At 44.3% G+C, this 15,015-nt stretch overlaps 1 protein-coding gene across 3 annotated transcripts in view; it reads right to left on the reverse strand.

Moving 5' to 3' along the window:
• LOC127571043 (5'-AMP-activated protein kinase subunit gamma-2-like) overlaps window positions 1-15,015 on the reverse strand; it is a 388,107-nt gene that overhangs the window by 346,303 nt on the left and 26,789 nt on the right. The window contains exon 1 of one of the 3 annotated variants that reach the window (XM_052017046.1): window positions 10,326-11,016. The exons of 1 other annotated variant lie outside the window; for it this stretch is intronic. In XM_052017046.1, the coding sequence (XP_051873006.1) occupies window positions 10,326-10,409 (84 nt within the window). In that variant the 5' untranslated portion in view covers window positions 10,410-11,016. Of the gene's footprint in view, window positions 1-10,325; window positions 11,024-15,015 lie in introns of those variants that run through there. One more of the 3 variants, XM_052017047.1, reaches the window with a different exon arrangement.

Genomic DNA, 15,015 nt, shown 5'->3' on the forward strand with positions numbered 1-15,015 from the left:
AAATAATCAAATAAGGTGAGTGACTGCTGAATCACCCTGCAAGCACCTTCGCAATGGCTAGCACTACTGAAAGGATTTAAGGAAAATAGGTTGGATGACTCATTCCCTTTATTAACTGCTGCTTCAATGCATCTACTCAGAATCACAGTTTGACATCTCTTCCTAAGGGAAAATGACAGCAGTGGTTCACAGCTGGCAGAATATTTCCCCAGGCAATTTCTCTTACCCAGGTGCATTACTGCTGCACCAGTTTGTTTTTAGTCTGATGTTAAACAAATTCACTGTTTAACTAAAACAAAAAAAATCTACACCTATGCCTCCCTTCTTGACCCCCCCCCCCCCCACCCACCAACAAAATGGGTGTAATTGGGCGGCGTGGGCTCATTAGGCTGGAAGGGCCTGTTACTGTGCTGTATAAATAAAGGTTTTAAAAAATTGTCAGGGTCTGAGATAACAATAGAGTGAGATTGTACTCTGTGTGGCATTCAACGTGGCTCGTAAAGGTCTTAACTAAATTGCTCTTTTCGTTTCACATGCATTGAGAGCTGACACATTAGCACTGGGCAGTGCAGTGGAGCAGCAGGTACAACTGCTGCCTCTCAGCTCGAGTGACCCGGGTTTAATCCTGACCTTGCGTGCTGTGTGGAGTTTGCACGTTCTCCCTGTGACCGCGCGGTTTTCCTCCGGGTGCTTTTCTTTCCTTCCACGTCCTGAGGATGTTGCGGGTTGGTCGGTTAAATTTCCCTGAGTGATTACGTGGGGAGAACATAAATGGACTTGGTGTCGGATTAGTGCAAGTGCATGCACAGAATTGCTGGATATGACTCCATCACTTTATTTTAGTGGCTAGCTTTTGAAACGTCTCAAAACAAGGGATATATGAGATGGACTATGACCTCACGATCTATCTTGTTGTGACCTTGCACCTTATTGCACTGCACTGTCTCTGTAGCTGTGACACTTTACTCAGTACTGTTATTGTTTTTACCTGCACTACTTCAAAGCACTCTGTACTTACTCAATGTAACTGCACTGTGTAATGAATTGACCTGTACGATTGGTTTGTAAGACAAGCTTTTCACTGTACCTCAGTACAAGTGACAATAATAAACCAATACCAATAGAGACAGCCAGACAACTTTTGTGAAACAACAAAGCCAAGACAACAGACATTAAAGATTCTATCCAGGCAAAAGACCAGAATTTTAAAAATTCATGCAGAAATTCTTCCTCTTTAAATAGGAGAGCCATCTTTGATCAGAAATATAGGATATAATGGCTGCCAGACAAAAAGAAAATAGTTTAACTTAGAAGCCAACTCCTAAATTACTTCTAAACCTTACAAGAATTATGAAGTTAGCAGAATTGGCTTTGGCAACCATGACGTAGATAAATAAATCAGCTCATAAATGGTAGACGTCATGTAATACAGAGAAATAATGCCTTGGACGTACATATCCAGCAAAGGGAGGTGTGGCAAAGTGGCTACATAAGTGGACTAATAAACCAAGAGAAATGATCCAGAAAGACAAGTTAAAATCTCAGCACAGCAGCTGGGAAACATAAATGTATTTAATTAAATAATTTGGACTTAAAACGCTAGCATCAGATTGTTATAAAGTCAAGGCTGGTTTACTAATGTCCTTTAGGGCAGGTAATCTCACTTTGGGCTTTATGCAACTCCAACGATGTGGTTGACTCTTCCCTCTGTGCTGGGATGGCCTTGCAAGTCACTCAGACCAATGACAGGGAAAAGACGTAATATCCACATCATGTGAATGAATAAGAAGAAAAGATCATGAGCATGAAGGGAACTAACTACTACTTGTGCTTTAGGTCCAACAACTTTAGTGGAACCAAATGTGATTCTTGGAAATGAACTAGGTTAATAAAGCATTTTGATACATTCACAGTGGAGTAGGGCCCAACTTGTCACAAAATGGATTTTGAGACTCTCAGAGTGAGTGCACAAGACAGCCAGTAGGATCAATAAAGGATTTGTCTAAAGAATTATTCACTTTGAAGCAACGTACAATTTTGAAGGAGCCTCAGATATCCCACACTCGATCAAACGTTGTATAGGCATTAAAAGTGGATGTAGAAATAACAATTCAGCTACTGAATATATGACAGGTAGTCCCAGTGTCAGGTGACCACTCAGCTTTTGAAGTCTCAGAACGATCTCCGTATATTTGGCACCACATCAAAATATTCTATTTGCTCCTTTCCATTGAAAGACAATCCAGGAGTAATGCAGTATTAATGCAATATTAATTCTACTGCTCATCATTCCAGAGCCTAGTCTTACAATGTTAACGTTAATATTATTTCATGAAACATTTATCCATCAGATGTATATCCTTAAGCAAAATATTAACTGAAGTCAGAAACAGGAATAGAGCGATCACTCTATTGGGAGTATTCTACAGACCCCCTACCCCCCCCCCCCCCCCCATATAGCAGCGGAGTTGCTGAGGAGCAGATTGGGAGGCAGATTTTGGAAAGGTCCAAAAATAACAGGATTGTTGTCATGGGTGATTTTAAGTTCCCTAATATTGATTGGCACCTCCTTACACTAAGGGAATAGAATGGATGGAGTTTGTTAGGAGTGTCCAGGAAGGATTCCTGACACAGCATATGGACAGGCAGACTAGAGGAGAGGCCATACTGGACCTGGTACTAGGCAATGAGCCTGATCAGATTTCAGATCTCTCGGTGGGAGAGCATTTTGGAGACAGTGGCCATAACTCCTTGACCTTTACCATAGCCTTGGAAAGGGATAGGAGCAGACAATATGGGAAAGTATTTAACTGGGGGAGGGGGAATTATGATGCTATTCGGCAGGAACTTGGGAGCGTAAATTGGGAACAGATATTCTTGGGGAAATGCACAGCGGAAATGTGGAGGTTGTTTAAGGAGTACTTGCATGGGGTTCTGGATAGGTTTGTCCCATTGAGGCAGGGTGAGGATGGTAGAGTGAAGGAACCGTGGTTGACAAGAGATGTAGAATATCTCATCAAGAGGAAGAAAGAAGCTTACCTGAGGTTTAGAAAGCATGAATCAGACAGGGCTCTGGAGAGTTACAAGGTAGCCATAAGGGAGCTTAAGAATGGACTTAAGAGAGCTAGAAGGGGGCATGAGAAGTCCTTGGCAAGCAAGATCAAGGAAAACCCCAAGGCGTTCTACGTGTACTGTATGTGAAAAGTAAGAGGATGATTAGAGTGAGGTTAGGACTGATCAGGGATAAAAGAGGAAACATGTGCCTGGAGTCGGAAGAGGTAGGGGAGGTCTTTAATGAATACTTTGCTTCAGTATTTACCAGAGAGAGAGACCTTGATGTTTGTGAAGATGGTGTACAACAGGCTGATATGCTAGGGCATGTCGACGTGAGGAAAGAGGATGTGCTGGAATTTTTGAAAAAACATTAAGATAGATAAGTCTCCTGGGCCGGACAGGATATATCCAAGGTTATTACGGGAAGTGAGGGAAGAGATTGCTGCGCCTTTGGCAATGATCTTTGCGTCCTCACTGGCCACAGGAGTAGTGCCAGATGATTGGAGGGTGGCAAATGTTGTTCCTTTGTTTAAGAAAGGGAGTAGGGATAACCCTGGGAATTACAGACCAGTGAGTCTTACTTCAGTAGTGGGCAAACTACTGGAGATGATTCTTAGAGACAGGACTTATGGGCATTTGGAGAAGCATAGGCTGATTAGCGACAGTCAGCAAGGCTTTGTGAGGGGCAGGTCATGCCTCACGAGCCTGATTAAATTCTTTGAGGATGTGACAAAGCACACTGATGAAGGTAGAGCAGTGGATGTGGTGTACATGGACTTTAGTACGGCCTTTGATAAGGTTCCTCATGTAAAGCTTATTCAGAAAGTCAGGGGGCATGGGATCCTGGGAAACTTGGCTGTGTGGATTCAGAATTGGCTCGCCCATAGAAGACAGACGGTGGTGGTAGATGGAGTGTATTCTGCCTGGAGGTCGGTGACCAGTGATGTTCCTCAGTGATCTGTTCTGGGACCCCTGCTCTTTGTCATTTTTATAAATGACTTGGATGAGGGTATGAAAGGGTGGGCTAGTAAGTTTGCTGATGATACAAAGGTTAGTGGTGTTGTGGATAGTGTAGGTTGCTGTAGATTACAACAGGATATTGATAGAATGCAGAGCTGGGCTGAGAAGTGGCAGATGGAGTTCAACCCAGATAAGTGTGAAGTGATACACTTTGGGAGATTGAATTTGAAGGCAGAATACAAGGTTAATGGCAGGACTCTTAGCAGTGTGGCGGAACAGAGGGACCTTGGGGTCCACGTCCATAGATCCCTCAAGGCTGCCGCGCAGGTCGATAGAGTTGTTAAGAAGGCATATGGCGTGTTGGCCTTCACTAGTCGGGGAATGAGTTCAAGAGCCGCGAGGTAATATTGCAGCACTATCAAACTCTGGTTAGACCACACTTGGAGTATTGTGTTCAGTTCTGGTCATCTCATTATAGAAAGGATGTGGAAGCTTTAGAAAGGGTGCAGAGGAGATTTACCTGGATGCTGCCTAGATTGGAGAGCATGTCTTACGAGGATAGGTTGAGTGAGCTTGGGCTTTTCTCTTTGGAGAGGAGGAGGATGAGAGGTGACTTGATAGAGGTGTACAAGATGATAAGAGGCATAGATCAAGTGGACAGTCAGACTTTTTCCCAGGGCGACAATGGCTAACACGAGGGGGCATAATTTTAAGGTGACTGGAGGAAGATATAAGGGGGATGTCAGGGGTAAGTTGTTTGTTTGTTGTTTTTTTTTTACAGAGAGTGGTAGGTGCGTGGAACACACTGTCGGCAGAGGTTGTGGGGGCAGATACATTAGGGACATTTAAGAGACTTAGATAGACACATGAATGATAGAAAAATGGGGGGCTATGTGGGAGGGAAGGGTTAGATAGATCTTAGAGCAGGATAAAATGATGGCACAACATTGTGGGCTGATGGGCCTGTACTGTGCTGTAGTGTTCTGTGTACATCCTCCATTCACGCCACCTCTCCATTTTAGTGCGGTGTGGCAGATCACCAAACGATAAATTCTGCTTCCAAGCTGTTTTACTGAGGAGGATTAGAATTAGGACATGCTGAGTTTACTTCGCTCTTGGATTATTTTTCAATTGAAAGGAGCAAATAGAATATTTGATGAGGAGCCCAAACATATGGAGATTGTTCTGAGACTTTAAAATTTCACTTGTCAACTTCATTTGTAATACTGGCATACTGTTCTGTTTCTGTATCCAGTCCAAATGTGGATCGAGATGGTACTCAAATCAGCATCTTCAGTCACTGCCCCAATCTGATGTACTTTTAATCCAATTTTCCACTAAGTTCCACATTCTACTTTATATTAGCTATTTTAAAAAATCTTGGTTTATTTGGATTTCTGCAAGACCTCTGATATCGCTGCAACTTTATAACATACTTAGTGAAAGATTTGTCTACTTTAAAGTTTCTAAAATTCCTTAATATCATCTACTGCATTCAGTGCTCCAAGCGTGGCCTCCTCTACATCGGTGAGACCAAACGCAGACTCGGTGACCATTCCGTAGAACACCTGCGCTCTGTCCGTAACTGCGATCTACATCTCTCCGTTGCCAGTCACTTCAACTCCCCCTCCCACACTATCACTGATATGTCAGTCCTCAGCCTCCTCCACTGCCAGGAGAATGCGCACCTCATTTTCTGTCTTGGAACCTTGCAGCCTAATGGCATGAAGATTGAGTTCTCCCACTTTAAGTAGTCCCCACACCCCTTCCCCACCCACCATGCTTCTTCTCTTCTTCCCTTTCCTAGCCTCTCTCTCTTTTTTCTACCACCTTTTTTCCTCTCCTTACCTTTGACCCATCCCCTGGTGGATCTGCTCTCCCCTCCTCCCCCACACCTGCCCATCACTATCTCTTAACTGCATCTACCTATCACCACCCTGTGCCCACCCCACCTCCCCTCATTTGTCCACCTATCACTGCTCTGCTTTTCCTTCCTATATATTGGGCTTCCCCTTCTCCTACCTTCAGTCCTGTAGAAGGGTCCTGACCCAAAATGTCCACTGCTTGCTTTTCTCCGTGGATGCTGCCTGGCCTGCTGAGTTCCTCCAGCAACATAGTGTTTTTTTAAATCTAGATTCCAGCATCTGCAGTCCTTTGTTTCTCTTTCCAAAATTCATATTGCTTACTAAGTCATTAGTGTGCAGAATCTCATGCAACTTCCTTCCTAGCATAGTTTCTGTTATTTCTTTCCAGTTATTGTTAACAAGGTTCAATTTATGTTATAAACACTTATATTTGCCAGTTTCTAATCTTGAGTAACTACAAACTTAATAAATGTTGTTCCTGCAGCCTGTACCCTGCAGGTTTCCTCCACCTCTTCAGAATCATAGGATAAGTGGCATCTGGCCCAGGAATATTGTTTGTTTCCAACCACAAATGTGTGAAAAGTGCTGATGACAGTTCTCTGTAATTTTCAGGATATCTCAAAGCACTTCAGCCAAAAAAAAATGCCTTCGAATTACAGCCAATGTTACTTATACAAATGCAGCATCAATCAACACAAGAACAGTAAATGAAGTCATCAGCTAGCATGTCAGATAAGAGTGAAAAGGAGAGGAAAAAAATTGAAGATCCTGTTCTATTACATACGTGACATATCTTCCCAGTTCTGACAAAGAGTCTTCCACCTGAAATTTTAACTCTATTTCTCTGTCCACAGATGCTGCCTAACCTGAAGAGTATTTCCAGTATTTTCTGTTTTGATTTGAGAAAAATTTAAAGCTTTGCTCTTATACAATAAAGATGAACTCTTGATCTCTCATTCTACCTTGTCATGGCCCTTGCACCTTTTATGTCTACTTACACTTTCTCTGTAACTGCAACACTATATTCCACATTCACTGAGTGTTTTTCCTTTTGTACCTCAACGTATGGGATGATCTGTCTACATGACATACAAAACAAAAGCTTTTCATTATAGGTCAGTACATGTGACAAGAATAAATCAATTACCAAATATGTGGAATAGTTAACATCTGGAATAATGGATCCGCCATGATTGTACTGAATAACGGAGCTGGCTCAAACGGCTGCATAGCCAACCCCTACTTTTATTTTTCTATATTTCTATGATTCTCTGCTATAGGAATGACTACTTTTCAATCCCAATGGCAATAATTAACAATCAACACATTTTTGAAAGAATCTGACAGCTAATCCAGCACAGCAACACAGACCTCAAAAGAGCTTCACGCAGTTTTCTGTCACTTCAAACATGCTAATACCGTAGCAATTTTAGTTTGCATATAACATGCTAGTTCAACCTTACACTAGTCAATATGTCTCTCTTTTAATGTGGCATTCTCAATGTCATTTTGAAATATGAAATATGGAAAACATTTCAGTGATGAACCAGTGCGATGCCAGTCAAGTGAAGTTATAGCAGAATAGCACTGCATCTCAGACAGCAGCTATTTATCACCAACATCAATGATTTGGATGAGAATGTACAAGGCATAGTCAGTAAGTTTGCAGATGACACTAAAATAGGTGGTGGTGTTGACAGTGAAGATGGTTAACGGGATTTACAGAGGGATCTTGATCAGTTGTAAGGAATGGCAAATGGAGTTTAATTCAGATAAGTGTGAGGTGTTGCATTTTGGAAAGTCAAACTAGGGTAGGACTTTCACAGTGAATGGTAGGGCACCATGGAGTGTTGCAGAACAGTGGGACCTTGGAGTACAAGTACATCGTTCCCTGAAAGTGGCATCGCACGTAGACAGGGTGGTGAGGTGGCTTTTGGAATGCTGGCCTTCATCAGTCAAGGCATTAAGTATAGAAGATGAGATTTTATGTTGCAGTTCTACAAGATGTTGGTGAGGCCGCATTTGGAATATTATGTTCAGTTTTGGTTATGTTACTTCAGATGCAAGATGGCGCCAGAGCGTGGCGACTCATTGCAAGCTGCTCTCTACAGATCTACTCATTACCCTTACTATCATCGTTCTACACTTTTAAATGTAAATTCTATGTACACTTTACTCTGTACTGTTATTGTTTTTACCTGTATTACTTCAATGCACTCTGTACTAACTCAATGTAACTACACTGTGTAATGAATTGACCTGTACAATCGGTACGCAAGATAGGTTTTTCACTGTACCTCGGTACGTGACAATAATAAACCAATACCAATATCTACTTATAGGAAAGATGTCATTAATCTGTAAAGAGTGCAGAGGAGATTTATGAGGATATTGCTGGGACTTGAGGGGCTGAGTAATGAAAAGCGGTTGAGACTTTTTTTTTCATTGTAATGTTGGAAACTGAGGGCTAATCCTACAGAGGTGTATAGGGTTATGACGGCCATAGATAGGGTGAATGTGCATAGTCTTTTTCCCAGGGTTGGGGAAACAAGAACTAGTGGGCATAGGTTTAAGATGAGAGCGGAGGGATTCAACAGGAACCAGAGAGGCAACTTTTTCACCCAGTGGGTGGTCGGTATATGGAATGAGCTGTCAGAGGAATTGGTTGAGGCAGCTACATTAACAACATTTAAAAGGTACTTGGACACGTACAAGGATAGGAAGGGTTGAGAGGGACATGGGCCAAATGCAGGCAAATGGGACTAGCTTAGATGGGAGTCTTGGTTGGTATGGACCAGTTGGGCCGAAAGACCTGTTTCTGTGCTGTATTACTCTATGGCTCTATAACATGAGCATCTCCAATTTTTAGCTGTTTCCCAAAGCATGATCTGCTCTCTAAATAAGGATATGGTAGTCTCTGCCAAGGTACAGCTGGGTTGTTACCCTATGCTCCAGGAGCTGTTCCCATGAACACACAGAGACAAACACCAACTGCTGCTGGAAATTCATCAGCTCTGAAGGCTGCCCTCTGGTCAGCCACAGCAAGGAGCTGTCTACTTCTGAATGTTGCAGTCTTGCACCCTCCAAAGACCATTCGTTGAGGGATGCACTGAAACTTGGTGCGGCTGTTGCAAAGGCCCTATAGGGAATGGTCACAGCTTAAGACATAGAACAGTAGGGCACAATACAGGCCCTTCGGCCCACAATGTTGTGCCGACCTTTAAACCTGCCCTAAGACTATCTAACCCTTTCCTCCCACATATCCCTCTATTTTAAATTCCTGCATATGCTTATCTAGTAATCTCTTGATTTTGACCAATGTACCTGCCTCCACCACCACCCCAGGCAGTGCATTCCATGTCCCAACCACCCTCTGGGTAAAAAACCTTCCTCTGATATCTCCCTTGAACTTCCCACCCATTACTTTAAAGCCATGCCCTCTTGTACCATCCACTACTGCTCATAGAAAAGCCGAGAAACCTCTTGGACACCTCTCATAGAACGTCCATGAAAGAAAAACTGATGGTGTGCTGATAAATCTTCTGCTTAAATAGAATGATACATCCTCCACTGTGAATGGACATGTATCTTGGGGGGAAAAATAATGGCATGATCCATTGTCCATCTCCCCACTTTCCCCCAATTTGCATCAAGCAACGCATCAGGAATTTTAAAAAAAGCAGAGGCCGCAATGTTAAATTCCCTTTTGTCTCTGGATGCTGGGCTTCTTCCCCTCCCTCCAAGTGGCATTGGGTTTAAATACCTGGTATTAAAATGAAAACTGGAATGGATGAGCTCCTCCCTACATACCACTAAGGTTTGCACATGACTCAGCAGGTTAAATATCCACTGACACCAGAGGGGCTTTGCATCCAAGGCAAAATATCCCTCCAAGGGATTTTTGTTTCAAATACTTAGTAGGAATTAAGGCTGCATTTTTTGTGAAATAAAGTGAAAACCGTCCAGTTTCCCCAATTTTATTCTCAGACACCACTTGCTAAATTTCAACACCTTTCGTTCCAGTGTTTCATTGTTTTCAGCCCTCCTCCCGATCTTCAGTGAAGGGATTGGGGAAGCCAATTTGAGCCCCGTGTCGTTCCTCGAAGTCAGTTTCACGCACTGATCTCACCGTTGTTTTTTTGATGGACCTCTCGCTCTTATTTGCCTTAAAGCGGTAGATGGGGTTGGGTCTGTCGACACTTGGTGTGGAGCCGTTTGCCCTGGTGTTTGATTCGCCCCGCTAAGATGACTTTTGTTTCAGCGGCCAGGTTGGTGTTCGGCGCGTTGCTCTGACACCCTTCCTCCAAAACAGCATCTCACACCAACTTCCCCCATATTGCAGCGGCGCGCCGTCCAACCCCCAAGCTGGGCAGAGAGATCCGGCCTAGCCCTCAAACCCCACGGCTCGCATCGAGTCCCCTCCCCGCTCAGAGAGCATCAACCTACCGGGATATTCAGGCGCAACATACGCCGCTTGTTCCTCTTCATCCCCCCTTTCTTTTTGCTGGTGTCCACGGCCGTGCTTCCCATGGGATCTCCTGGTGGATGGTGAGGCAGGGAGGGACGGGTCCGAGCCCTGGACCTGCGCCCTTGTTGTCAGCCGCACCGCGCACCCTTGGGTCGGGGACGGGGGTTGTGAAAGGGAGGAAGCCGCTAAGTTGCCTCCTCCTTCTGAAAGTCCCACGGCGTCTTTAAAACCAACACGGGCTGCAGCAACCATCCGTCTCGGGGCACTCAGTTCCCCACAATAGCGACCCGTGCCCCCGTGTGAGGTCCGTGACTACTGTCCAACTCCACACCGATGAGATGTTTATTAATATCCCCTCGCCCTGCACACGTGAGTATCTCAGTTCCCAATCAAGAGGCTCTCCAAAAAGAAAACAAATGCACATTGAGAGAGAGAGAGAGAGAGAGAGAGAGAGCTTTGTTTTAAAGGGGCTATTCTATCTTCGAAATCACCCCTCTGCCAATCGGTCGCAGCGAAATCAGAGTACAGATTGCAACTGGTGAAACTTGGGTCTCAATCAAGTGTAAACATCCGTCAGTCCGGTGGGAGGAAAGAGAGGGGGGGGGGAAAGTTTCAGGAAATGAACTCTCTGCTCGACAACGGGTGAGGCTGATGTCGACCTATCCAAGCCCTGTCATGTCCCAGTATTCACGCATACCTCCAAAACCCACCCAGCCCTGCTGTAACCCCTCCCGACATCAACTTAATGCTCAAAGAGCAACGCACGACATAAAATGTCCCTTTTAAAGTCACAACATAGATTGTAACTAAATGGCGGTAACCGATTGCAACGTTGTAAGCCAATTCCAAGCCATATAGAATGTTTCTTCCCTCAACACACACACACAAATATCTCGATCCTGTGTTACGTAACACCTACTCGCCACCCTTACAATGTGTCAGAAGTGTAGCAATCAATGGGCGGTGCTCCTCGCTATTTAATAACATTTCAGAAACCCCCCCCCCCCATCCCACCCCGTCATCTCCCAGAGATCCGTTTAATAAAACTTCGCATCGCTCAACCTGTGTTCTTGAACCATGCTGCCACATTCCTTCGCTTTGCAGTGGCTCTCATCCCTCCTACATAAATAATCATTATACACAACCAGTTTGGAAACCTTAACCCCGCCCCTAAATTGGAGGGAGTGCAGGGGAAAAACAAATTGTTGGAAGGAACTGTTTTTCAGTTCATTTTTTCCCCTCCCCAGACTCCAGCATCCGCACTCTTGTATCTCCAACCCTTCACTGGTGACTTGAGATGCACAGCACAAGCTCTCCCTGGTCTTAAGAAAATCTAGGCTAATGCTTTTCCGCCAGGCACCCGTGTAAGTGACGGCATTTTGCAGAATTGGGTGGTGGGAAGGGGAGAGTGGAAGAGGAGAGATGGGAGAAGGGAGCCGCATGTTTCAGGGAGGGGAGTATTCGTGATAGCATCGATGAAGGACACTTTGCAGTACTGTCAAGAGAAAATGTCCAGGGATGACGAAGCAGGTAATCAGTGTAGAAATAACAAACAATAGAGGTATAATTTTCACTACTGAAACTATTCCATAGGCCACCGACTAGTGGAAAGGATGCTGAAGAAATGGTATTGGTTTATCATTGTCACATGTACCGAGATATTGGTATTGGTTTATTATTGTCACTTGTACCGAGGTACAGTGAAAAACTTGTCTTGCGTATGGATCGTACAGGTTAATTCATTACACAGTGCATTGATGAAGTACAGGGTAAAAACAATAACAGAGTACAGAGCAAAGTGTCACAGCTACAGGGAAGTGCAGTGCAGTTAGACAATAAGGTGAAAGGTCATAACAAGTTTCCACATAATAGGCTTCTCAATAGAGTCATAGTGACACAGCATGGAAAACAGGCCCTTTGGCCGAGCTGGTCCATCCTGACCAAGTTGTCTAACTGAGCTAGTCCCATTTGCCTGCCTTTGGTCCATATCCCTCTAAACCTTTCCTATCCATTTACCTGTCCAAATGTCTTTTAAAATTTTATCAAATTTAAAGCCATGAAATAAAAGATGTTTTGTAACATGGACAGAAAATTGATTAAGTGTTGAGTGGAGTCCCCCAATGGTTGATATTGGGATCAGCACTTTTCTTAATATGTGTTAATAATGATCTTGGGAGTGCATGGCAGAGTTTCCAAATTTGCAGATGACACAAAACTTATTTACATCTCCTCACCCTGCACACGTGAGTATCACACCAAGGTTTTGTGAACTACAAGGGCAGCACATTGTTGTAGCAGTTAGTGCTGCTGCTTATTAAAACAGAAAATGCTGGAAACTTTCAGCAAGTCAGGCAGCAGCCGTGGAAAGAGAAACAGAGCTAACATTTCAAGTTGATGATCCTTCTTCAGAACCGAGAGAGAGAAAAACAACATTACAAAAAGTTGCAGAGAGGATGGCAAGAGAAATGAACAAGACAACAGGGAATATCTGTGGTGGGTGAGGCTAGAGTTGCCATGGAGATAAATTATGTTCCTCCAGTCAAATAGTTCATGGGGGCAGTTAGAGAGTGACAATACAGTTAAAGAAGTGCAAGGCATTGCAAATAGCAGAGCAGTAGGTTGCAGCCTCTATTTGAGTATCTAAAGGGGCTGCTTCTCAAGTGTTGGCTGCACTTCAGCCCCATGCTCCTAATCTTGGAATCAGTCAAGGGATCCTGAAATTGCAGGCCTAGAGGTCCTGCTTTTTAACCTTCTGATTACCTCCTGATATTCACTTTGCTGGACCTCATCTCTCTTCCTGCCTGTGTTGTTGGTACCAATATGAACCACTACCTTGGCCAGGCCAAGGTGGCTATTCGCAGGTCCAGAAGGCGGGCAGTCGAGGGTTCTGCCTGAGCTGATTGCCTGCCCCTCTTCTGGGGTTAGTCCGTGCGTCCCTGGAGAAGGAGCAAGCGGTATCCACGGGTACATTGGGGGCTTTCTGGGACCAGTGGGCACCGCAGGGGCTCGACTGCATTCTGGATAGAGATGACTGTGTACTAATTTGAAGCTATTGATTTTAAGTAGTGTTAAACATGGAATACTGTAGTATTGTATTAATGTGATGCTGTAATCACTAAATAAGCCTCCTTTGCAAAAGGGGAAAAAATAGCAGAGCTGAGGGACATGCCAGCCAGATCAGGTGGGAAATAGATGAGATGCGCTCAAGGAATCCCAGACCTATCTTTGACTATACTTCCTCCCATCCTTGCAATGTGAGAGAAAGTATAGCACAGTAGTGTAGCAGTTAGCGTAATGCTATTTCAGCACCAGCAACTGTCAATTCCGGCCACTGTCTGTAAGGAGTTTGTACGTTCTCCCCGTGTCTGCGTAGGTTTCCTTCAGGTGCTCCAGTTTCCTCCCACATTCCAAAGACATATGGATTAAGAGTTGTGGACATTGCTATGTTGGCGCCGGAAGTGTGGCGACACTTGCGGGCTGCCCCCCAGAACACACTACACAAAAGATGCATTTCATTCTGCGTTTCGATGTACATGTGACTAATAAAGAAATCTTATCATAGCTCTGGGTTTCTATAAATTCCTGAAGATAGTCAGGAGGTCCCTGTGCATATTCCCCTCTCTAACAAATATACTATTTTGGATACTGTTGGGGGAGAATGGCCTCTCAGAAGAAAGCAAAGGCATCAGCCAGATCAGTGGCACCATGACTGACTCTGTTCTACAACAGGTCAAAGTCCAGGCAAGCAGTAGGAATAGGATCTCTATAGTCAGAGGCACAGATAGGAATTTCCATGACTCCAAGATGATATGTTGCCTCCCTGGTACCAGGGTCAAGGATGTCTGTGAGCAGGCATAGGACATTCTGAAAGGGGTGAGTGAGCAGCCAGAGGTTGTGGTCCATGTCGGTACTAACAAAATAGGCAGGAAGAGAGACGAGGTCCAGCAAAGTGAATATCAGGAGGTAATCAGAAGGTTAAAAAGCAGGACCTCTAGGGCTGTAATCTCAGGATTACTGCCTGTGCAACGTAGTGAGGATAGAGCAAATGCATGCGAGGCCAAAGAGCTGGTGCAAGCAGGAAGGTTTCAACACTTGAAGCATTGGGATCTCTTCTGGGGCAAAGGTGACCTGTATAAGAGGAACGAGTTGCAGATGACTGGAGGGGGACAAATATCCTTGAGGGGAGGTTTGCTGGTGCTACTTGGGATGATTTAAACTAGTCTGCCAAAATGGTAGTGTATCAGATGAGAAAGTTGAAGCAACTTTAGAGGTTAAAGCAAGCGAGTCCAGTGGGCAGGCCAGGCAGGACAGGGAGTAAGGAAGGTCTGATAGGCTAAGCTGCATTTACTTTAATGCAAGACGTTGGCAAGGCCACACTTGGAGTATTGTGCATAGTTTTGGTTAGCCTATTATAGGAAAGACATCATTAAGCTGGAAAGAGTGCAAAGAAGATTGGCAAGAACTCAAGGGCATGAGTTATAGGGAGAGGTGGGGCAGGCTAGGACTTTATTCATTGGAGTGTAGGGAACTGAGGGGTGACCTTATGGAGGTGTATAAAATCATGAAGGGCACAAATAAGGTAAATGCACACAGGAAAAGGGGAATCAAAATCTAGAGGCCATAGGTTTAAGGTGAGAGGGGAAAGATTTAAAAGGGAACTAAGGGACA

The sequence above is a fragment of the Pristis pectinata genome, chromosome 5, assembly GCF_009764475.1.
Source record: "Pristis pectinata isolate sPriPec2 chromosome 5, sPriPec2.1.pri, whole genome shotgun sequence".
Lineage (NCBI taxonomy): Eukaryota > Metazoa > Chordata > Chondrichthyes > Rhinopristiformes > Pristidae > Pristis > Pristis pectinata.